This window comes from Botrytis porri, assembly GCF_014898465.1.
Source record: "Botrytis porri strain MUCL 3234 chromosome Unknown BPOR_005, whole genome shotgun sequence".
Classification (NCBI taxonomy): domain Eukaryota; kingdom Fungi; phylum Ascomycota; class Leotiomycetes; order Helotiales; family Sclerotiniaceae; genus Botrytis; species Botrytis porri.
This window is the reverse complement of record NW_024066079.1, coordinates 2,657,202-2,680,746: the sequence shown is the minus strand read 5'-3', so window position 1 is coordinate 2,680,746 and position 23,545 is coordinate 2,657,202. Positions and strand designations below refer to the sequence as shown.

At 42.4% G+C, this 23,545-nt stretch overlaps 8 protein-coding genes across 8 annotated transcripts; 5 read left to right on the top strand and 3 right to left on the bottom strand.

Moving 5' to 3' along the window:
• Positions 1-357: 357 nt before the first annotated feature.
• On the top strand, positions 358-1,310 carry EAF01_004464 (uncharacterized protein; the record flags this gene model as incomplete). The annotated part of the gene is made up of 2 exons (XM_038912718.1): positions 358-460; positions 511-1,310. The coding sequence occupies 2 exons, from the start codon at positions 358-360 to the stop codon at positions 1,308-1,310; spliced, it is 903 nt and encodes a 300-aa protein (XP_038772402.1).
• Positions 1,311-3,241: 1,931 nt separating this feature from the next.
• EAF01_004463 (uncharacterized protein) lies at positions 3,242-5,278 on the top strand (the record flags this gene model as incomplete). The annotated part of the gene is made up of 1 exon (XM_038912717.1): positions 3,242-5,278. The coding sequence occupies one exon, from the start codon at positions 3,242-3,244 to the stop codon at positions 5,276-5,278; it is 2,037 nt and encodes a 678-aa protein (XP_038772401.1).
• Positions 5,279-5,803: 525 nt separating this feature from the next.
• EAF01_004462 (uncharacterized protein) lies at positions 5,804-8,324 on the top strand. The gene is made up of 3 exons (XM_038912716.1): positions 5,804-6,217; positions 6,273-7,050; positions 7,100-8,324. The coding sequence occupies exons 1-3, from the start codon at positions 5,951-5,953 to the stop codon at positions 7,711-7,713; spliced, it is 1,659 nt and encodes a 552-aa protein (XP_038772400.1). The 5' UTR covers positions 5,804-5,950; the 3' UTR covers positions 7,714-8,324.
• A 99-nt stretch (positions 8,325-8,423) lies between these two features.
• EAF01_004461 (uncharacterized protein) lies at positions 8,424-9,467 on the top strand. Its single transcript, XM_038912715.1, has 6 exons — positions 8,424-8,571; positions 8,623-8,679; positions 8,741-8,756; positions 8,810-8,935; positions 8,992-9,273; positions 9,348-9,467. Exons 1-6 carry the CDS (start codon positions 8,569-8,571, stop codon positions 9,395-9,397), a joined length of 534 nt encoding a protein of 177 aa, XP_038772399.1. The 5' UTR covers positions 8,424-8,568; the 3' UTR covers positions 9,398-9,467.
• Positions 9,468-9,817: 350 nt separating this feature from the next.
• On the top strand, positions 9,818-10,201 carry EAF01_004460 (uncharacterized protein; the record flags this gene model as incomplete). The annotated part of the gene is made up of 1 exon (XM_038912714.1): positions 9,818-10,201. One exon carries the CDS (start codon positions 9,818-9,820, stop codon positions 10,199-10,201), a length of 384 nt encoding a protein of 127 aa, XP_038772398.1.
• Positions 10,202-11,233: 1,032 nt separating this feature from the next.
• On the bottom strand, positions 11,234-11,551 carry EAF01_004459 (uncharacterized protein; the record flags this gene model as incomplete). The annotated part of the gene is made up of 1 exon (XM_038912713.1): positions 11,234-11,551. One exon carries the CDS (start codon positions 11,549-11,551, stop codon positions 11,234-11,236), a length of 318 nt encoding a protein of 105 aa, XP_038772397.1.
• A 3,944-nt stretch (positions 11,552-15,495) lies between these two features.
• On the bottom strand, positions 15,496-16,874 carry EAF01_004458 (uncharacterized protein; the record flags this gene model as incomplete). Its single annotated transcript, XM_038912712.1, has 6 exons — positions 15,496-15,634; positions 15,754-15,811; positions 15,867-15,998; positions 16,059-16,189; positions 16,246-16,317; positions 16,504-16,874. 6 exons carry the CDS (start codon positions 16,872-16,874, stop codon positions 15,496-15,498), a joined length of 903 nt encoding a protein of 300 aa, XP_038772396.1.
• Positions 16,875-19,379: 2,505 nt separating this feature from the next.
• On the bottom strand, positions 19,380-23,168 carry EAF01_004457 (uncharacterized protein; the record flags this gene model as incomplete). The annotated part of the gene is made up of 5 exons (XM_038912711.1): positions 19,380-19,461; positions 19,514-20,635; positions 20,700-20,780; positions 20,841-21,473; positions 21,526-23,168. 5 exons carry the CDS (start codon positions 23,166-23,168, stop codon positions 19,380-19,382), a joined length of 3,561 nt encoding a protein of 1,186 aa, XP_038772395.1.
• Between the last annotated feature and the right edge of the window lie 377 nt (positions 23,169-23,545).

The following is a 23,545-nucleotide window of genomic DNA, read 5'->3' as shown; positions in this document are numbered from 1 at the left end:
CATAACTGAGTATCGTCCTAAGTTTACCTAGTACTGTTAGCTCATGAGATCCCCATTCCCATCCCCATCCCCATCCACACCCCATCTCATCCCCATTCTCTCACCCTCTTTTCCATCATTGAATATCTTACCCATACTGGTACATTTTTATCACCTGTTGCTCATACGCACTCAATACTCACTCAATCTATTGATGTAATCTTAAAATTATTCATATTAAATCAATTTTCCTTTTACTCTTTCTCTTCAAACATTCTTTTATAGAATCGATTTACCCCTCGACTTGGTCTACTGTCATATACTACGAAATACCAACATATTCTCAAAGAAGAACACCTCTCACATCGAAAGACAGCCATGACTACAGCAATAGATTGGGATAAGCCGGGGAAATACCCAGTCGTTCTCAGCGATGCCTTGCTTGGAAAATCTACCAACAAAACATATACTGGCATAAGATGCAAGTTGGGTCGTATCAATGTAATAAAATCATCGACTGACAATTGTTAGATAATCACAAACCTGATCCCTCGATCGGAGCCTCCGCGAACTCAGCACAGCTGAAACCTTCTTCCAATTCCAATTCTGCGAATTACGACCTCTCTCTTTCAGATAGCAATGATGATTATGTATATACTGGAGCTCGAACCTCCGGAGACGGTCAATTTATACTTACATTCGATCCCGTTAGGAAGGTCTTAGTTTTGGATCGCATTGATTCTACATTCGATATGAACTTGACGAGCGCACCGTGGACCGATGACGCCGCCCAATTACAATCACAATATGAGCAGTTGGAGCCACCGACGAAGGCTATCATTGAGGAACCTCAATCTAAAGTACCACAAAAGAAAGCTCCAAAATCAAAGGCACCTGCAGCAGCAAAAGCAAAACCTGCTCCTCGTGCGAAGGCAGAGAAGGCACAGAAGCCGAAAGCACCACCGCGTGAACCATCGCCCGAACCAGAAGAAGATTCGGATGATGGTTTCACGGTTGAATTTCCAGATGGGCAGAGCTCGCATCAACAATATGAGTATAGGGCACCAATTTTTCAGAGAGAGCCAAGCGAAGAAATTAGTGATGAAGATGAGGATGCAGATGCAGATCACGATGGAATCTATGAACAAAACCAGGATGTTGATCTTTTGAAACTACCTAGTCCAGTCAATAACCCCGGCGTCGAGGGTGAAGAAGAAATGGACCTGGATCTTCAGGCGGAAATGGAGGCGGAAATGGAAAAGACGTTGCTAATGCAGCAAGAAGAGGAGCAAGTAGAGGAGCAAGAAAGTGACGAAAGTGAAGAGGAATAAAGCTTAACATATGTATTGCAGCCATGCGTATTGGAGCGTATTTCGAAGATCTGGGCGTTTCGGAAGGAATTGGAGTATTCATGGGGAATCTGGCAATTAGGATTCTCGTGTTGGCATACACAGTAGGTACGGAACGGGTTTCACCCTGGTGGGCGATGATGGAAACTAAACATTATCTTACAGCATCATTCAATTTCTATAGACAAGTTAGAACTCTACAGTGCAAAATCATTCTTACTATTCTAATAATAGCCTCCGTGATTGCAAGTGCTTTCTTTGTATGATCTGGAAGGAATATTGACCTTCCCTTTCCAAATATCGATTGTCGATGATTGCTCCTTTATTGGTCTCCGTGGGCTTGTTTTCTATCAATCAACGTTAAAGAATCGCAGTATAACGAAACATTCCTGCGACACAATTAAATTATGTTCACAAAGTCTAAACCTTTAAGATTCTTTTCTTTATTCTTTTCCATCTTGTTCAGAAATTGAAGCTCGTCTCGTTGTCTGAAATCATTCCATCCACAACGTTATGGCGAGGAGAGAAGGAAATAAATACAGCGCGGATTTAATAAACCCCCTTTTTAGACTATGGAACATATCACATCTACTTTGATATCAAGAACAGATGAAGTCGTACTTAATCTTGCTCTAGATCAGCTTTTCCTGACATGGTTTAATGGGCAGTCCCTCTTCGGGATAGATATCGGTTGGGTGAATGTTCGGTTGGTCGCGAGACTGTCCTGAGGTTTTTGTGTGTTTTGTTTGAAAGTTGTGGTGGAAACGATTGGTATTGTATTGCATTTTTCGACTTTTAGCACTGTTAGGTGAGCATTTGTGGATATTTGCCCTGCATCGCAACGTCAATACCATGGAATTTATACACAAGTAAAAAATACATTTGCAGCAGCTATTGAGCATCTTCCTCTAGCAGGAAATATACCAACCGATTCTAATCAAAACAATTCTTTTCCCCGTGGATAGTCAAATAATACAAGAAACCACTTCGCTCACGCTACCGACGTAGTACTCGATCCCTCATATCCACACCCAACATACTCGAACCGTTCAACTTCCACGCCCGTTCATAACTAGCAGATTATCACAAAAAACCAATCTTTTCCTCATGCATCCAATCTATCGGTCGGATCAACATCCAAATTCCGCCAATGATTCCCCGTAATCATCGGGAGTTGGAGATACGGTCTTAGGATTAGGCCGCGGGCGTGTTTGTGGATATCTATTGTATTTCGGAAGCCTTTTGTGGAGATTTGGTGGCTTGCTACTTATCTTGTGTTAGACGGCTTGTTAAGGCAAGGCGTTTGATTATTAGAAACTTTACTAGAGATGATATTCTCGATGGACATCTCAGGGTGTAAATCTGAGATAGGGAATTGATATCACGTGATGGGATGTGGAAAGTAAGTTTGGGATTTGGAATTTACGAGACTATTGATGTTTCTTTAGACAGCAGTGAGAAATTCGACAGTACGCTAGTAGTAATCCTATATACTAATTAGCCCTGGCAATTTCCAACTGTCCTCAAAATCCTCAAGCCAAGTTAGTATCAGGGGTTACTGCTCACTCAACACCTTGTCATCCATCAGAGAAAACCGTTCACGGCTTAAATTCCTCATTATCAAGCTATCAAAGAAAATATAAAGTAACAAACTCCTATTCTTTGACGATTTGTGCTCCAAAGTGATTGTAACTGCATGCGGAGATTTTCTTTCATTATAGTATTCATATTGGATCAAGTACAAAGAATTTAGAATTATTATATGATATGGTATGGTTTCATGAATAGACAGTGTGAGATACGAGGAGTGTAATATCAATAGCTTGGTTATACTATACTATTGGAATATTTGTTGAGATAGTTTGCTATTATTTATTAGATACCAGGAAACTCCACGACGCAATCATTTCGTGATGGCTAATTGGTTCGGTTGGACACCATGGGCGAAGCCGAGGGGGCGACAGCCCCGTCCGCGACCAGTTCGTCGTGATTCACGTCCTTCTTCTGACTCTCAGTCTCGATCTCGGTCTCGCTCTAGACCTTTCTCTCGACCTCCTAGAAGACGGTCTAGTGAGCTGAGCCCGGCTGAAAGATTAGCTAGAGAGAAGATGGAAGAAAGAGAGAACGAGATTGAGCAGGAGAAATTACAATTTATGGATCCCGCTGGGAGAGCCGCGTACAATGAGCAGAAGAAACTCGAACACGACAAAAGAATCCGAAAATTGAAAGAGAAATTTGCAAGTCGGAAGAGGAAGTTGGCAGAGAAACATGCAGAGAAGGTTGTGGAAGAAAGTCGTGGGTGGAAGAGAAAACATGAAGATGATGCTGTGGTTCAAGCCGGAGAGAGACGACGGAAGTTTTTGGAAAATCGGGGGAAGAAGAAGTTTCCACTCTCACAATCGGTAAAGACGAATATCGAGCGGGAGAGGCATAGAATCCATACGACGGAATTGTTTGAAAAGATTTATGCGGATCTTCAATATCACTACTTGCACCCCACGTTGATCAATTCCGATACGTACGATCCTTATGAAGGGTTGTTTGACGATCTTTCTGGGGTATACTTGCGATTTCTATTCTTAGCTCAAAGGCCAGAAGACCTTGCGAGAGGCATAGGCACTGACAGTGCTTGCGTTCTCATGCTTTCACAGAATTTCCGCAACGCATTGAGCTATGGAGAATTGCCTGATGGAACTTTCGCCAAGCAAGGTCAAAAAGGGTACTCACATACTACTAGATGGGACGAATTTCACTTGAAGCTTCAGTTAGAACACTTCAGCATCAGAGGCTTTGCTATCGCACGACATATTCCATATATGAAAGTTTTTGAACGGAGCGGTTTGAAGATGTTTGAGGGCGATATACGGCCAGCGAATTTGAATCTCCAGCTGGATCCTTCGATCAGAGATCCGTTTGAAGTTTGGCTTGGAGGGGATGGAACAGTTTATCCTTGCTTGTTCACGCCCCTTCCTGGCGAATCTGAATCTGTACATCAGGGCGTCTTCAAGCTTCCATTCACGAATCCGAAGGAAAACGTAGAAAAGTTGGGACCTACGAGGAACCGTGTGGTTCCGCTCCGCTTTCAAAATCTGAAGGCCAACATATTCAATAGAGAGATTTTTAAACAGTATGCTCCCCCATCAACATGGCCAGCGAGCTGGGAATATCCGCCTGCGGATATTCAGCATCCATGTCGAGAATGGGGGAAGAACTATCCATTGTGTGTTGCTTGTGGTCTCCGAACGGGGCAGCGGGAAGTAGCAGAAGAAGTACAGGAAGAACCACAAGAAGAAGATGAGCCAGCAAAAGCACCCGAGGAGGAGCCAATCTGTCGCTGTAGGACAATCGATGTTTTCAATCGAATCTTGGTAGAGATCAAAGAATATCATTCCGAATCCAATTCCAAAATGGCTACCACTGTTGACCGCGGAGTCAGGATTCTACAAAATGTCCCAAGGGGTCATATCATTTCGGAAGTCCTTGGAGAATTCATTCCACTTGGTGCTGAGAGTGATTTCAAGTGTCCCTCTACATTATCTATAGACTTTCATGCTCCTCCTGCCGTTGATAAGTCTGGAAAAGTTCTAGAGATTGACCCGGATGTTGTAGTGAAGAAGACCGTTGACACCAACACAGAACCAATCGCAACATTGATTACTGGCCACAAAGGTGGATGGACTAGGGTGATTAACAGAGGCACGAGTCAAACATCAAATGTTGAATTCCGCTCAGAAGTCTGGGCTGGGAAATTACGCATCACTGTTAGAGCGTTGAGGGATATAAACTTTGGAGAACAATTATTTGGTATGTTTCCCCAGGACTTATCGCCCAACCACTGCTTCATCTTATCTTTCTATGATACTTGTGAAGTCTTCAAGAGGATGCTTGATCCTTCGACTTCTTTGGAGAAGCTTTGGGGTGAATTTTTCCAACAAAAGAATAGTTACTGACTTCTCGATCCTGCAGTCCGATGGGGGGATGCGTACCTAGAACCTGATGGGCAATCGTTGCATGCTAAAAAGAAGGATCAAGCTGAAAGGTTACCAAGGAGAGCACTTAGCGGATTCCATAAATGATTTGGAAAATGGCGAAGGAATACGAATTATTTCTTGAAGAAGAGTTTAAGGGGGGAATGTACTTTATTAGTCTCTAATCGTTTCATTTGTGAAAACATTGAGATTACTTACACAGGTAATGAATAGCACCGGTAGCGAAAGGGGTTAATGACAATTGAGAACTGAATCAGTAACCTACAGACCGTAGAACAACGTAGTCATTATTACGAGTACATACATGCATAAATACATACATACATATATTATTAATCTTCCAATCCGTTCTTGGTGTCTACCAAATCAATAATATACCCAGTGGTTTTTACATCCGATACCGTGAGGTAAACCGCTCTTAACCGAGGCAAGTGAGAAGGATTTTGTAGATCCGTGGGGAAGGTTGGTACAGTCAAAAGACCTGTGGCATGCGGTAATGCCTAGGTATAGTACGGGTAGAGAACAATCTAACAAACTCATTATTTCCAAACTAACTCCTTGTGTCTTTTGATTTCTTGATGTGAAAAGTTTATTTGTCTTCATTGATTGATCGAAAAGCAAAGAGAGAAAACGATGTCGACAATTAATCGTAGTGTTCGTACTGCATCAAGAACTCTTCGATTACCAACCCAATCACGAAACTTCAGAATCCTACCTTCTCTGCGAAGTCGTGCAAACTTCGGAGCTTCAACAAGGACAACACCATCGCTCAAACAATTCTCCACCATGTCTCCTTTGCAATCTGGGGCCCCGCCACCACCCCAAGCTCGAGAGTACGATCCTGAGATTAAGGATATCGCCAGCTATGTTCATAACACCCCAATTGAATCGGATCTTGCTGTGAGTTCTACCAAAGAATCACAATATTGATTACCCCGCTAATTGATTTTGACAGTTCGACACAGCTCGATTTGTTTTCCTCGACACTCTAGGATGCGGTCTCGAAGGTTTACGATTCAAAGAATGTACAAAGTTGCTGGGTCCAATTGTTGAAGGGACTATTGTTCCTAATGGTACAAAGGTCCCAGGTACACCATTTCAGCTCGATCCTGTAAATGGTGCATTCAATATTGGTGCTATGATTAGATGGCTCGATTACAATGATTGCTGGTTGGCTGCAGAATGGGGACATCCTTCTGACAACTTGGGAGCAATTCTCGCAGTGGCAGATTGGATTTCTCGAACAAACAGAGCTGGTGGAAGTCTCGGCAATGGCAAAGTCATAACTATTAAAGAGGTTTTGGAAGCTATGATTAAGGCACATGAGATTCAAGGTTGTCTGGCACTCTTGAACTCTTACAATAAGGTCGGTTTGGACCATGTTGTACTTGTCAAGGTTGCTAGTGCTGCTGTAGTTTCCAAATTGTTGGGATTGAGCGAGAAGCAAACCGCAGATGCAGTTTCACAAGCTTGGGTTGATGGACAGAGTTTAAGAACATACAGGCACTCTCCAAACACCATGTCAAGAAAGTCATGGGCTGCTGGTGATGCTTGCCAACGTGCCGTAAACTTAGTCTTGAAGGTTATGAAGGGCGAGTCTGGTGTTCCTACAGTTTTGTCTGCTCCGGTCTGGGGTTTCTACGATGTTCTCTTCAAGGGTAACAAGTTTGAATTTCAACGTCCATATGGCAGCTATGTCATGGAGAACGTTTTATTCAAAGTATCCTATCCAGGTATGTTGTCCACGCATTCTATTCTAGTTTGTCATCTAATATTTTTCAGCTGAGTTCCACTCTCAAACCGCCATTGAAGCCGCAAAACGTATTCGTCAACAATTGGTAGACCAAGGAAAGTCTGCTGCTGACATCAAGGAGATTACCTGCCGAACACACGAAGCTTGCGTTCGCATCATCGACAAACAATTCAAGCCTATGGACAACTTTGCCGATCGTGATCACTGCATCCAATACATGACCGCAGTCATGCTCGTTTTTGGACGTCTTGAAGCTACAGATTATACCGACGGAGGGGAGGCTGCTACTTCTCCTTTGGTTGAATCGCTCAGACAAAAGATTGCCTGTGTCGAAGATCCACAATTCACCAAGGATTACCACAACGAGAACATGCGAACCATTCCAAATGCTTTGACCGTCACATTGAACGATGGACAAGTTTTGGAAGAGGTTGTCGTTGATGCTCCATTAGGTCACAGATTGAGAAGAGAAGAAGCCAAACCAGAAATTTTGGCCAAATACAAGAGACATTTGGGACCACATTACAGCGAAGCTAAGGTTAAGGAGTTGGTTGACTTGGGCAATGACTCGAAGAGACTTGAGTCAATGGCAGTAGATGAGTATGTTGACTTGTATGTAAGTAAGGACAGCAAGTTTGTTTAGATTGATGAATTAGATGAATACCGTGTTTTTTGTTGATTGAGTTCGTCAACTACGGTTACAAATTCCGGTCTATGAGATGTATTGATTTGTCCTGAAAGTTTAGTGGTGTGCTTTGTTCTATTTACGTTGCTTATCAATTTTGAGGACCGGGTTGAATATATTGTGAAGAGAAAAGGGAGCTCGTTAATGATTACATGCTTGGTTCTCTAGTCTAGATTGTAGACCTAGAGCTCACTAGTGTTCGTGGAGTTTGCTGAGTTGAAGGGCATGCGGAAGGCTTTGACTTGGTGGGCGGGTTGTTTTCCTCGTCGCTATTGCTCTGGCGGTATTAGCAGATGAATGGAGATACTGTAGGGGTAAGGATTGCTGTCACGTGACATATGATACTTACACCTCTGCGATATCTCATGATGTAAACCTCGCAGACCATTTAATCATTCAACAGACGAGAGCAAAGTTAACTCTTCGGTTGATAACCCTCAGTATGCTCGGCGAGATTCCCATCCAATCATATGCTTACATCATGTACCGGTATTGCATTTGCTTCATGATCTCATTTCACACTCGTAGCATAGATTTATGTAGGCGTTAAATGAATCGATTGCGGAAGATGAGATATTGTATCAAACAATAATGCTAGAATTCAGCGATATCAAACGACTGTCCTTGCTGAAACGTTATACGCCGATGATTATACTATCACGTAAGCATAATCGACGCAGGGGCAGCCTGTAGATACCTACCCTCATCCCACTTTAAGATGGGATGAGCTCCGCGAAATAGCTTCTCGTTTGAACTTTGAAGAACTGTTCATCTCTTTTCTTGTTTTCTAAATATACCGAACATTCTACCATTATGGTATGTGGAGATATTATATGTCCGCTATTGCTGCTGATTTAGTATGATTAGGCCAAGCCACTGTCAGATGAAGAAGTTGCTATTCTCAAAGAAGCATTCGAAGCATATGTACGTGTTTACCTGCGAGATGCACTAGCGTTGGGAATATTCATACTGATTTGACCCACAGGACACGGATAAAGGAGGTAGGTTGTGTGAGATGACCTGCAGTGCTTTTAGAGCTGATTAGTATCCACAGGCAACATCACCGTAGAGGAATTTGGCCGTGTGATGAAACAGTCTGGACAAAATCCAACCGAAGAAGAACTTGCACAGATCATAAAAGAAGTTGATCTTGATGGCGATGGTACTATCAATTTTGATGGTATGATACCGTGAATCTGTTATAGGAACAGAGGGTCAGCCACTAAATGCATGCAGAATTCATTGCCATGATGACAGGCCGAACAAGGCACGAACCAAAAGATTCAAAGGTCAGCGAAGACGATCTGAAAGTAGATTCGGCCCCGAATCCTGTTTCGAGTGAAGAAGATCCAGAGGAGGAGTGGAAATCTGCGTGGAAGGAATATGATCAGTCTTTGAAAGGGTCAATTACTGCAGCGCAATTGAGACAGGTTCTGGGAAATCTGGGAGAAACAATCAGTGATGCAGAGATTGACAATGTTATAATGAAGTCTGTTGATGCGGAGGATAAAATTAGTTGTAAGTATCTTAACAATTATATGCGGCAAAGTATTTATAGTGAGTGAGAAATCTACTAACCTACTTTCAACTAGATGTGGAGTTTGTCGAATTCATGAAGGGGAGATCTACTTCGGAGATATGACAGTGATTAGGGGATGTATAGCTATAGTTGATGCAGATTACCCAATTTCATGTTTTGCTACCTATTACTACCCTCTCAGTTTCTACCCAGCACTTATAAATGATAGTGAATATAAAGCTTAAATAGAAACACCTACTGCCATTCTACAATAAGAACAGTCGACCCTCATGTCGCCATGTCTCAACATTAAAATCTGGACATCGGGTACCAGCAATGTTATCAGCTTGCATTAAATCTCGCCGGGTTGCGCTCAAGCGTTATAAGATAATGTTTTCTATTCTCGACGATGGCTATTCTGGATTCGCTCGAACCTATTTCGATTGTGCTGTGGATATACTTTATCTCAACGCAAAGACGTTCAAGGCCCCTCTTGAAGATCTAGGTGATGACTAGGTTCAATTCCAAGATGGCCTCAATAGTATGGATAGGGCTCAGCTTGCTCGAGTTCAAAACTTGTGCATCACATCTGAAGGCTTCAACAGACGGGACTTTCTAACATCATTTCTCTCCCATTTCCCCGAATTGGTCAGTCTCCACATCGTGGTAAAACATTATCACCTGGCCATATGTTCTCCCAGCTCTAGGGCGTGCAACGGTGTTTTATGCTTAGAGAAAAACTTCACACCTGAGCAGCGTGCCGGTCTCATCTTTACAGAGGGTCATGTTGATTTGATTCGCAATCTCAACCAATATCGCATCAACAAGACACATCCTGAGCTTCATCCTCGTTTGAGACACTTTCGTCAACTTACCGAGATTGAAGAACTATATATCGACGAAGATAAACTCAGGAATGATATGTAGCTATATTCGAAACATTTCACACTTCCTAATATTCAGTTCTAAACTATTATGACAAGGGGACTGGCCGCGATTGAAGTGCAGCAGCGAAAGGAATACTCAGCGGATATACTTGAGGCTCGAAAAGGAAGGAAATAGAGAAAGGTCGCGCGGCATACGCTTAACTTCGACAGATATGCTTATTGGAACCCATTGGTCTGCTATCGCTAATTCGAGCATTTTCAAGCCGTCACACAGTGCTCTCGCTTTTGTTCTCACTCACTGAACCGAGAAACTTGATATTCTTGATTATGCCATAGTTTTGCGCTATCTCACAAGACCTCATACTTCCGGTCGCTTGCTTTTCGCACACGAACAGATACCCGTTTCTGGATGAATCTTTTCTAGGGTGGTTTGATTAACAATAAAGCAGAGTCTACCATGGATTTCATATGTTTCTTGAGTTCAGCTGCAGCAAAGTGGATGTTAACTTGGCGGGGGCTTGGCAAGAGAAGTAATATCTTTCCGGACTTGATACACACGCTCGTAAAGTTATCTAGGGTTGTATTACTGCGGTAGTGAGAGGTTTAGATTGCTATTGCTAGATATTTCAGAATTTAATATAGTAAATCAGTATATTTCCTGGACAACTAATAAGCCTGACAAAACATGATTTCTGTAAGATCTGTTGCTCGCAACCGTGCTCTGCTCTGTGCTTTAGTCTCGGCTGTTTCTCGCCTCGGTGCTCTGTTAGCGTAGAAGAATTTTGGTGACTTCTTGATTTGTTAATGAATAAGATTATTTCCTTCCTTTCGACACAATTTGGAGGTTTTTTATCAGCAAGTCTACGATAGCCCTACTTCGAGAAGTAAAAAAATTAGAAAAAGTTCGTATCCAGAGCCACAATCATTTTGGGGGTAATTACCTACATTTTTGATTTATTACATACGTCTTTAGACTGAAAAAATAAATACTAAGCTTCCAATGCTTAAGATTCAAGAATTTGTCGCTTTCGAATTGTAGTGCAAACGACTAAAGCTCCTCGCTGTATGGTCCCTACTTGGTCTCCATTTCGTCTGTATCTTCGCCATCAAAGGGAAGGAAAGGCAGAACCTCTCTTGCGGCGAGTTCAAGTTCTGCTTTGTCCTTGAACACAGGTGCTATCATCCACCATTGTGTATTGAAGAACTCTTCCAACTCTTTGTCCTTCCCATGATCAATATGCTTTACTGGCAACCCTGTTTTGAGGAAAAGACCCCCTTTTCCTGGCGTCTCGGTTTCAGGGGAGAGAACACCTCGAATGTATTGTAAAGGAAGGTCCTTGTCCGAATTGTCCTGTCTCGCAAGGCGGCATATATCCGCACCTCTTTCCATGTAAGCTAAGGTCGCGTATAATTTTCTTTAATCTTCTTCCATTATCTCGGGCCCACTGTGCAAGAACTCTTGCTCTATCAATTGTTATTGCGGCATCACATCTGAGTATATCGTCTTCAATCGCCTCGACGATGATTATGGATTTCTGGCGACATATAGGAATTGAAAATCGTCCCGACTGCAGGGAAATTTCTTTTCGACTCCCACTTAATTTTTCTTGTAACGAGACGAATTGACATCCGCCTAGCTTATTTCTACCGGGAACTGGTCGTCCATTTGTGGATGGTCGTAAACTAGGACCTTCACGATTGATAGTTGTATTACTTGGGTTGCTCTAACTAGGCTGCGCACAAATTATCTGTACCCATAAATTATCTACAGATAATCCGTTTTGTGGGTTATCCATCAAAGGTTTTACCCGTTTTGCGGATTATTTGTTGAGGCTTTAAAATTACCCGCTCCATATAGATAATCCATCTATCCGTGGATAGATGGATTATCCGCGGATATATGGGTTATCTACGGATAATTTGCGGATTATATGAATATATCCGCTTTTTTCGCTTAAAATATGAAGCTATTCCCAGATTATTTTCCAGCCCAAAAGTGATCCAAGCTTAGATTTATACTAATTTTTATACTAATCATAAAATTATACTAATATTATGAAAGATTATGAATAATTATACAATATACAGGTAGGTGGATATCCGCGGGTAATTTGTACCCGCCCCGCGGGTTACCCATTCAGATTTTTGAATTATCCGCTCTGTAGACGGATTATCCGCGAATTATCTGTCGAGGCTATTATCCGCCCCGCGGGTACCCGTTACGCAGCCTAGCTCTAACCAGTGTCAGCGAGCTAGTCAGTGGTGGCCACCAAAAGAACCATTTAGCTTTCTTACCGGAGGATGGTCTCCATTATGTGACCAAGACCTCTTTCTTCTTGGGCCTGATTCACCTTTTGCCGAGCGGCGGAGAATCTTGATATTGCAGCTAAGAAGTTGTTGGATAAGTCCCATTGGGAAATGCGAAGTTGTGGCGATTGTTTATGATAGGCTGCGCAACGAGTACCCGCGAGGCGGATAATGACCTTGATAGATAATCTGTGGATAATTCGTTTGTGGAGTAAATAATTCAGAATCTGGATGGATAATTTGTGGGGTGGGTACAAATTATTTGTAAATATTCATTTATCTATATATTATATAACTATTTATAATCTTTTATAATATTAATATAATTTTATAATTACTTTGAAAATAGCTTCATATTTTAAGCGAAAAAAAAAATGGAGATTCTTTACTTTTTTTAGAGAATCTATATATCTATAGATTATTTACAAATAATTCGTAAATTATTTGTAGATAATTTATATATTTATAGATAATTTATTTATTTGTAAATAAATGGATTATTTGTAGACAATCTATGGATTATTTATATAAAACAAATAATTTTAAAGTTTCAATAGATAATCTATAGAGCAAATAAAACCTCTGATGGATAATCTATAGAGTGAATTATCCGCAGATAATCCATGGGTACAGATAATTTGTGCACAGCCTAGTTTATGAACGCATGTGCTCTCTTATGAGGCACGATTGCATTCTTTTGAGTGACGCAAGTCCCCATTGTGCAAACTAAACAATTCATTAAGCGGTCGAGAACAGCTGAGGGAGTCGAAGTTGTCAGCCTCCACACACAACTCTCATGAGGCTCTAAGGGTTGCGTTTTGGGTCGCCAGCGTAGGCTCACTATGCAACCGGCATTGATAAAGTATGTGTTTGATACCTTTATTGCATGTAGTAAGCTAAACCCTTGAGACATCTAGACGGTATCCCAAAATGGAAGGTGCTATAAAGCATACTCGAATGTGGGTGATGGTTATGGTTCCTGTAACCCTTCGTGGTAAACCTAGTAGCTGGGTCCCGTCAACAACCCCTTGAACTGTCCCTTGAGAGTAAAGTCTAGACAGAGAAAGCCGAAAGCTGCATCCTGCTCCAGGCTGACAACTAGCGTTGTCAGCCAGAAGGTCATATCTGCAACATACTGAATTTTGAAAGCCCTATCACGTAATCGTGCAATAATCTCTAGATTCTTGGAAGCAAAAAGTGCAATCCATATTGTTAGTCCCCTGTAAGACCATTTGACGGAGAAGAAGATTAAAATCAGAAATCTTTCTGTGATTCGCACACCCCAAATCTGAACGTAATCAGTGATCAGTCTTGTTGGCATATATGGGGCGGTGTCTTCAATGCAAGACATAGGTGCTGTTGAGCTGTGATACCAAGCCACGATATCATGCCACTTCTGTTTGGTTAGTGTTCGATTAATCTTATATCATTACCAGCCTACCAATAAGCGAGGTGAGGGAAATGTTTTTACTGGAGCTATAAACATTCTGCATGCTGCATATACTCATCACTGGAGGTCTCATTCTGTTAGACAAACCAGAGCATCACTACCTAGCCTTACTCTAGGGCTCTTTGGGGGACAAGATTTATTTAACCATCTCCACAAATTAGGCCAACTTTCACGAAGACCCTCCTAAGCGAAAGCGCTATTACTGCATTTCTAGACCATTATCAACGGACTTCAAACTATGGTTGTGCAAACGATGGTACCTGCACTCAATTAATAGATATTCATTGCTTATCATGAGCATTCAAGGGCATAGAATTGACTGATCAATATTCTTTTTGATAAACCTATCTTAGATACAACCACAAATTCTTCTGTTCTACCTGGAAACGAGTTTATAAGTTCAGCGCCCTTCCCATAATCTGATGAACAAAATTCATCGTGATTAGATAAATGGTTCGATAACGCAGGAACGCCTCTCCCAATTCACAAAGATCAAAACCCCCAACTTAATAGCGCCTTCTCAAACAGACTTTGCTATGTCGGCCCTCTTGATCTCTGATAGGCTTTTGAGCCTTGCAAGCAGACTTGTGCGATTTCCAGTGCTCCGCCTGACATGTTTCGCCGCAATGATAGATAGTTACAAAGGCCTCCTCGCCGAGCGGAGAAGAACACCCAGTGCATCCCCTATGGGCTGGAGCGCCGCAACGAGCACATTGACTCTTCATCGCGGAGAGAAGGGTCGTGATCGACATATTGGCTAAAGATGGCTCTATCAAGGAACAGGAATTAGTTTTTTCATCAAGTGCACGGTGGGTACAAGCAGGGTAGTGCTACTTACAATCTTTTCGAAGAAGAATTATCTACTTGGAGAGTGTGCAGAAAGATTTGGAGATTGGAAGTTAAGGAACGAAGTTGGAGGGAAAGTGGAAGCTTTTGTGAAAGAAAATGTAAACGGAGCTAAGTGAGGGGGTGCAAAAAGCTAAGGCTCTTTCAATTTACTATATTTCAGTGCATGAGCTGTTTAGTTAGTCTGAAAAATAAAACTGAGATGGCAAAGTTAAGTAACAGCTTACAATTTACATTTTCAATGTCCTTAAGCAAGTATGACCATTGATGTAGCTGTTAGTGGTGCAGCTATATAGTTTCATCTGACGGATCGATTCGCAAAACACATGAATGATTCTAATGGAAGAAGCATATCTTTGACCTTTTTATTGAGGCACGAGATACCTAAAAGATGAAAATGGAAGAGAAATATTGAATATGACACATCTGAGAAATTTCACCCGCATCATAAAAACTATTGGTTCGCAATTTGCCTAACTATCCTCCCCTCCCACCTAATAGATTACCCCTTCCCACCCCGAGTATGACCAAGATCATACTTATTAACCCCGCACCCGAAATCATTGACACCTAGCACCAAATCCTCCCAATAAAGCCAGAACGAATCATGAAAGAATCCCTGCCCCTTTTCTCCAGGCGTGATGATTTCCCTGCAGAATGATTGCTACTCCAGACTATCTGCTTTTCTCTCTTGGTTGCTTCCCAAAATCGACTCGGGACGGGATTGAGTACTAATATTCTTCATCATCCAAGCCTTCATAAGCCCAGATGTTGCTTTGCTGCATTTGAGATGCACGAATACGGTCCACAATCCTAAGTTGTTGCGTTGTAAATACCGTACGTGGTGGTCCCGGACCTGGGTTTGCAGATCTTGCAATGGCGTGACGTCTCCCGGGAACTCGACGGGGAGTTTGTATTTGATCTGGATGCCGTGGAAGATTCCCCGTAAAGTAGTGACAGGTTGATAGATGGGCTGCGTTGCCAATTACCGGACTAATCTATAATCGATGAAACATACCCAGCAGAACTCGTGCTCGCAGTAACGGCCTATTCTTTGATTAGCAACCCAGATACTCAATACTCTGAAAATTCAACAGCTTACAAGTCATATGATCACAGCCTAGGTTCTTCTCGATGCGGACTTGGCAACTGGGACACCTCTTGGTGGCCTTATTAATTAGATCTTGGCTTGCGTCTTCTTGTCGCAGTCTATTCCTGGACTGATCATCATACCCTTCACAAGTTAAATCAGTGTGCCAGGGCATTTTGTGAGTGAAGCATGTTTTAAAACTACATGTTCCACATGTCATGATAGGCTGATCGTCGCCGCCCTCATGGATTTGACCATCGTTACAGCCGGGGCCAAGGCAGTTTGTGGATTTGGGATCACTTCTGATGCAAGATGAGAGCGAGCTTTTATCATATCTGTATCAGATGTTAGCATGAGACTGTAGAGCAGATTTTTAGGGGACATGAAATACCTAATGAAGTCTGTCTCGGAGGCAAACAACTTCACATTGTCGAAGGAGAGAAGTACTGCGCATTCGGGACATCTAATCTAATCCCATTCTTTGCTTTCGATTTGCACACCAATAGACCGGGAAACGCACGAGGTGCAGCATGTTGGATCATGCGTGCACTCAGCTGAGATTTAATGTGGGAATTCAGCGAGCACAAGGTCTTCTGCACATATAGAACATTCCTTCAGTTGCGGTTGTGGTTTTGGTTGCGGTTCTGACCTTATGGAATCTTCGTGCTTAATCCGAATATCTCCGTAATCGTTAGATACGGGTTCAGCAGATCTCTTGCGCTTGAGAGGTCGAGATGCCTGCGACTGTTGAGATGGGTCATTCTGATTATAATAAACGCTGATGTCACCTATGGACCCTATTCGTAGCCAAAGATTGATAGCTTGTTGTCTTGCATCTGAAACCTGTCCACCGCTCTCGACCTCATGAAGTCGACGTAACAACTGACTTTTATTATATCTCGAGTGATTCTTTTCGTTCAAGGAACGAAGGATCTTTTTCATGTTGGTTTTGCGGTGCTCTAGTGCTGTAAGTCCCATGATAAGGTGCGGCAAATCGTCGTTTGGATTACTATCTGTCATGATGATCGCTGGTGGTAGGTAGTGATTGATTGCGTTTGTTCGAATCAGTCTGGGAATGGAGCTACAGTGAGGTAGTCTCCCTGACGAGATAATCGGTCGAAGCTCTGTGGTGATATCTTTGATTAAACGATAAACAGAAGTTCTGTGATATTCCTGCTGGTGATATGATGGGCAGAAGATTTGTTGCTATATCACTGATGAAATGATAAGTACAAAATGTTCAGTGGCGATTTGTGAAGATGAGAAGCAACTGACGGAGTATCGACAAATGAGTTCAAAGAATCACTGGCAGTCGAGTACGTCTTGAAATTGATAGGTGTTTCGTGCGAAGTAAGGAGATTGTGAGACTCGATAGTGATGGATGTTAGATAAAAATCTCGATGTGCCAGGAAAATTATCGTAGATATTTAGTTTCGAGGATGAAATAAAGCCCTCACAAAGACACCGTAGAGGAGTCTCGAACAGGCAGAGTGTGGTAGAGGTTTCTAGAGTTTAGTTGCCACATCTATTCAAGAACAGTCACAAGGATTCGAGGTGGAAGGTTTAAAAACCCGGAATGAGATACGAGTCCAAACTTGACCTTTGTTCTTGAAGGCCGAAGGGGTAGGTACTGCCAAAGTAGAAATCTTGAGTGAATTTTGCAGGCCAAGTCTAGAACACCATTACCGGTAGGCAGCTACATACCAAGAAAAGTAGATACATACAGTGAATTTCATAAACCAATTCTGAATTTGAAAAAATGAATGGTGAAAAGACGGTACATCTAGATTCCTAAGACCGTACTGTCTAAACATGGACAGCCAAATAGAGCGAGACACTTTGACAAAGTCCTTGACGATGAGCCAAATAGGGTAACGAAAACTCGCGTAATACCATTCACAGTTCAAGATGTTTAGGGGTAGCAGACACGCGAGATCTTAGACGGGTCTCTCCACTAGACTTACACTCGTTATTATACTTCAAGCCGTAAGAATGGTTCTGATAGCCGTCGACAGAAGTTTCGTCGGCGTAACAACTCTTGCAATGACAATCTCACTTCACGGGATCGAGAAACTTGGAAGAAATAGATAGATATACATATTTACTTAGTTTTCGCCATTGAATTACATGCAAAGCATACTGAGTAGCAAAATTAAATTTCCAAGTTGTGAAGAGCTTTGGTTCAGCAATGGGATCTAACGGCCTCTTTTTCACATAAGAAACCACCCATCATTAAATGGAATCTATAGACTTTGGCTCAATACGCACGGCATCTAAGGGCCTCCTTTTCCCATGAGGAATCACCCATCATTTCAGTAGAATCTCTAGACCTGGCTTTAATATAACAACAAAAATGCAACTTACACACTCCCAAACCTATCAACAAACTTATCCCAACATCTCCCCAAACCCAAGGTCCAAGCCCACCATCACAACCATGACAATCACATCAAAAACACACACACAACGCGGCACCATATGCCCGAGCAAACTATATGTTCTTCCCATGAAATCAATCAACAATATTACAATCGTAATCACATCTTGTTTCGTCTTATCCTTAATCAGATGAAGACTACCGAACGGATACTCACAGAGCAGATTATTGAAAACCCCCCAACAAATCACTCACGGATAATTCTACAATCTATCATCGTTCCCAGCTTAGATTCTTAATATTAAAATTACCAACAAACTATTCTCCTACCCCCAAAAGTCATTTAATTACTCTTTCCCCAAAGTTGAAAGGTAATTTACTCTTATATCATTTAAATTCTTTCATCAGTTACTTCAGTTACTTCAGACTAGATTTTAGTGAAAGGGAGAGTATATTCTAAATCACACAATACATTTCCAAAAAAAAAAAAACATCTCTCGCACACACGCACATCAATAATCCCCCCCCCCAACACATATCATCTCTAAACCACCCATCCACAAATCCAAATTATCATTACGCAGTCCAATCAGATAACCAACCAACCAAGCGTCTGTACAATTCACAAGTTCACTAAATCAAGGTATGCCTATACAATACATTATTGAAATGCCCGATGGCTAATAAAAAAGATTTCGAAGTAATCTAACCTGATATGACAGTGGAATATGAAAGGGCGGTCATCTGAGACCAATATTTGGGAGATATTCTGGCTTTGAGCTTACTATTTGGAGTTAGAGATAGAGAATCACAAGCAATAAGCATCTATAAAATCAAAATTGCATTTTACTACAAAGCATTTGAGATTGTTCGAAGGTGAATGCACAACAGCAATGATCATTATATAAAAGCAGACACCAGAAGGAACTCTTGTCGTGAGCGTCGAGGAACAAATTCACGTGAAGAGAGGTAGCCACAAACTTATTGAGTATCAATGTTATTAGTTTATGACTATTAATGATGTGAAACAATTACACTCTGAATAAATGACTCTCATTTCCGACCCCGTCTATCGATAGTATCTTATGAGTGATACCAGTAGATATAAATATTGACATAATCTGCTACCAAAAGTAATGCTGCCTTGATCATCCACCGCTAACTTCCGGTGAGACCTTTCGTTTGCATTTTCTTACGAACGGCCAAGCCTTGCTCCCTAGCGTATAATCCCTACACGGAATCAGCTCGCATGGCGAATGGATATTAGACATGAGATTCTTACGATTGTCGGTGCGGCTTGAGTGGCAATGCCGGTACAATTACTTCCTTAGTTTTGCGATGATTCACGGCTGGCAGTGCAGGTAATTGTGGTGGCTTTCCATCAGCAATACTTGAAGGGGGAGACTTGGAAGGAGCCAGAGCGGGCCAGTCAGATGAGTTGGTGGGGTCAACTGAGATTGAAGGCGCGCCCTTCTCCTGATTGACCTCAGGCAAGCTTCGCTTCTTCTTGTGCTTCAAATCGGTCTTTGGATGTTCTTGTTGCCCCGAAGATTCAGAACTACCATCTTTAGAGACTTTGCCTTGGTGTTTAACTGTCTTGGGCTCGGTCTTACGGACAGATCCAGTATTGGTGGTTGAAGAAACATTACTACTGTCTGGACTATTCGACTGGGATTGTTTCTTGAAATCCTTGGTAGAAACGTGAGTCTTTGACTTCTTGTGGTTGAACTTTGCAAGAGGTACACTGGGTGTAATTGAAGCCGTAGTGACACTTTGGATCGAGATCTTTTCAGATTTGACTTCATTATCTAAGGACTTTCCAGTTGTTCGTTCGCTGTCTTTTGGAACTTCGATTACAACCGTAGCTTGTTGGAGAGTGGAGTCTTTCGAGGCATCGTTAGATACAGATTCAGTGGAAGAGACACTTGGTTTCCGGGTGGAGTCTCCACTGAACAGTGCGTCTTCGCCGCCAAGTGATGGATTTGTAACTGTCGATTCAGTTGGTGAAAGTATGGCAGGAGTTACGATAATATTTTTTTCCTTATCGACCTCGGCCTTGCTGTTGGATTTGAGTTGCTTTTTGTTCTTCTTGAAATTCTTCGCCCTTCCTTGAGACATTGATTCCGAGTCCATTTCGGCTACTGTTCCGCCCAATGGCTCTGGCAAGGAGCTGTCGATAGGGCTTGTTGATTCGAGAATCTCAATAGATATCTGTTCAACGTTCTCCATCTCCATAGCAACCATGGTCTCTACTTTGTCTTCATTGGTTAACAATTGGTCTGGTGTAGAGCTTGTTGGTTCGTCGATTGGCAAAGCCTTTAGTGAGGCCACCACATTTTGATTGTTCAATTGAATTTGAGACGTCGGACTGACGGGAGTTACAATCGGGGTTGTATTGGCTGACCTATCTGTATATTAGTGCAACGCTCAAAACCAGATTAAACTTTCAACCGAACACAAAGACTCACGTATTTTGGTCAACTGTCTTCTTGTGTCGGCTGCCCGGACTGTTAGTTGAATCCTTCCCAGTAGGCCTAGATTGTGAAAAGCTTATTTAATGTCAGCGATTTCTGAATTGACAACAACCTACGTAGCATGTGTTGACTTACGTTTTCTTGATTGGCGAGTTCTCCTTTTTGTTGCCTGGGCGGTTAGGCAAATTTGCCATGTTGTGATCAGCTCCAGGTCTTGTGCCGTTACGATGGCGGTCTGCCTGGGCTCCACTATATGTTCGATATGGTGCTGCACCGGCAGTATTTGTTCTATTGTCTAATACGGCACGAGGCATTTGTTGTTGGAAATATGCTCCTACTCCTCTTTCATGCTGAATAACTTCCGTGAAAGCCGCACTTAGTCCATGTCCTGGAATTTGTTGAAGTGGTGCTTGTGTCAAAGGATATGAAGGGATAGACTGAGAATCTGGTGTATATGGAAAGGGATCAGCGACATTTCCTGGAGTCATATGATTGCCATTCTGATAACGAAATTGGGTTTGGCCACTCTGAGATTTCGAGGGTCGATGCTGGGATATCGAGTTTTTTCTTGACCAAGCTCGATTGTCGGCCGCAGGATTGAATAAATAGCGGTTTTGACTATCTGCATGGTAACCGTGGTAGCTGGAGTTACTGCCCGATCGCTCTCTTGAATTTTCAAGTGGATATCCTGCTGTTAGTACACGCCCATCTGGCATCTTGTAGCCATCAAATTTCTCAATTGCCATAGCTAAGACATCGGCATCGAATCTATCATGTCAATTAGCTTTATTGCATTGTCTAGGTCAATGTGCAAGCTCACGTTATAAAAGTTGGACCATTGTTGTTGGGCCGGAGTAAGAATTTGATTGACACCACGTTTCCGACTTTAGACATTAGAGTCTTCAACTCATGCGTGTAAAACATCTTCAAATCTACACCTGTCATGTATAGGGTCCGGCCAGAGAAGGATCTTGACGCTGCACTGTCATAGGTATACAAGCAGTAATCATCTGTTTTAAAGAGGTTTGGATCTCCTTCCATTTCACCTAAACCGGGTAGTGGCTGACTATTCTTAGAATTCTCAAAATTCTTAAGCTTTCGAACATCATTAGGAAGATCCATGCGAGAACCAACCGGATTATCTTTGCCCATGCGACGGTTAAAGCTATCAGTAATAGTGATGGGTGCATGCTCGTTACGGAAGTAAATAGGCTCGGGCTGAAGAACTCGAGGAGGGCTTCCTCGCGTGCTATAGAACATGTTTTGTTGCTGATTATTTTGCGATGGGTGTATAAACTTGCTCGGCTGAGTTCCATGAGCGCCGGTCCATTGATGTCTTCTATTTTGTTGAGTCTCAATCGAATTCCCACGATGCCTAGATTTGTTACGCAGCCCATTCTCGTTTTGGTGACTCTCGGAACGAGTTGGGGAAGCATTCAGGCTAGTTGTAGCATTAATCTTATTGCCCATACTGCGCTGATCTTTGAAGAAGCGATCGTATTTTTGTGATTGTTGGTGAGGATCAGTTGATGTCATCCCCGTGGCAGCTTCACCTCGATTCGCAGATTTCAATTGGTTCTGAGCTGTTGGAGCCAACGGCATACTAGCAGTCCTACCGGTATGAAAGCTAGACTTGGATTGAGGTTGCATGGGACTGAAAGGATGCGATACAAGATTTACTCCTGCTGCTTTTCCTGTTATAGGAGCAATTGCTGGTCGATTGACTTGGTTTCCGGCTTGAATATGACGAGTCCCATTGCCTGAGACAGCTCTGATACTCGGAACGCTGGGACCTTGAGGATGCAACAGCTGATATGCATCATGAGAAGGGACTGAATTAGTCACTGTCGAGGTGGCTTGTAACAGGCGTAAACGACAACTCTCCAAAGCTGCTTCAAGCATTGGCTTTAGCGCTGGAGAAACGTTCTCAGGTTCATGCTGACAGAAGTGATGGTGCATGCTACCCGCAGCAGAGTTCAAAACGAGGTCTCTATGATCTATAACCCAGGCTTCGACATATTCATTGATTTCGTGCTTTATCGACTTCTGTATGTCTGGTTTGCGTCGCTCATTTTCCTCGCCAATGAAAAACATGACATAATAGAGGAATCCAGGGCTCTCCAATTGAATATCGGCTGCATCCCAAAGAAAGCAAAGGTCATCCCAGTTGGTAGGCTTGCTTACATAGCAAAGAATATCTGGATATAAATCAAATAAGCTGCTAGCTTTAGCCTTGGCATCAGCCACTAGGTCACAGTGCGCAATGCAGGGGATTCTCGTAGGAGCAGATTCTCGTTTTGGAAAGCGGCCACGATCAGTGGAGATCCATGCAGGCATATTAGGGAGATTTCGAACGTTCCATCTCTCAGGATTGCTCTCCGTGGGTTGTGGAGCTTGAGGGGCTTGAGGAGGTCGAGAATTCTCCATCATATGGATCGGGACGTAATACGGTGGGCGACTCATTGTTCCTCGATATTGTAGAAAATGCGGGGGTTTCGATTGTTGATGTTGGTTCGAAGATTGGAAGTATGATCCTGTGGGTGTGCGCGGATGCTCTCGTGGAGCCGTGAAATGAGGAGTTCTATTATTATTTGAATGTTCAAATTGAGTTCGAAAATCTAGAGTCGAGAATGTTTGCTAGTGAAGCCGGTGAGAGCTCTCCCTAAGCAATTCTAGAGTTGTTGTAAAATTATTATTAAACTACTGAAGCGTCTTGTTTTGTAAATTGCTATTGCCAGAAATAGCAACGCAGCTTGGATGAAAGCTTGAAGCTCAATGCGACAATAATTGACTCGTTTATGCTACAAGAGAATGCAACGAGGTAGAATTGATTGTGACAG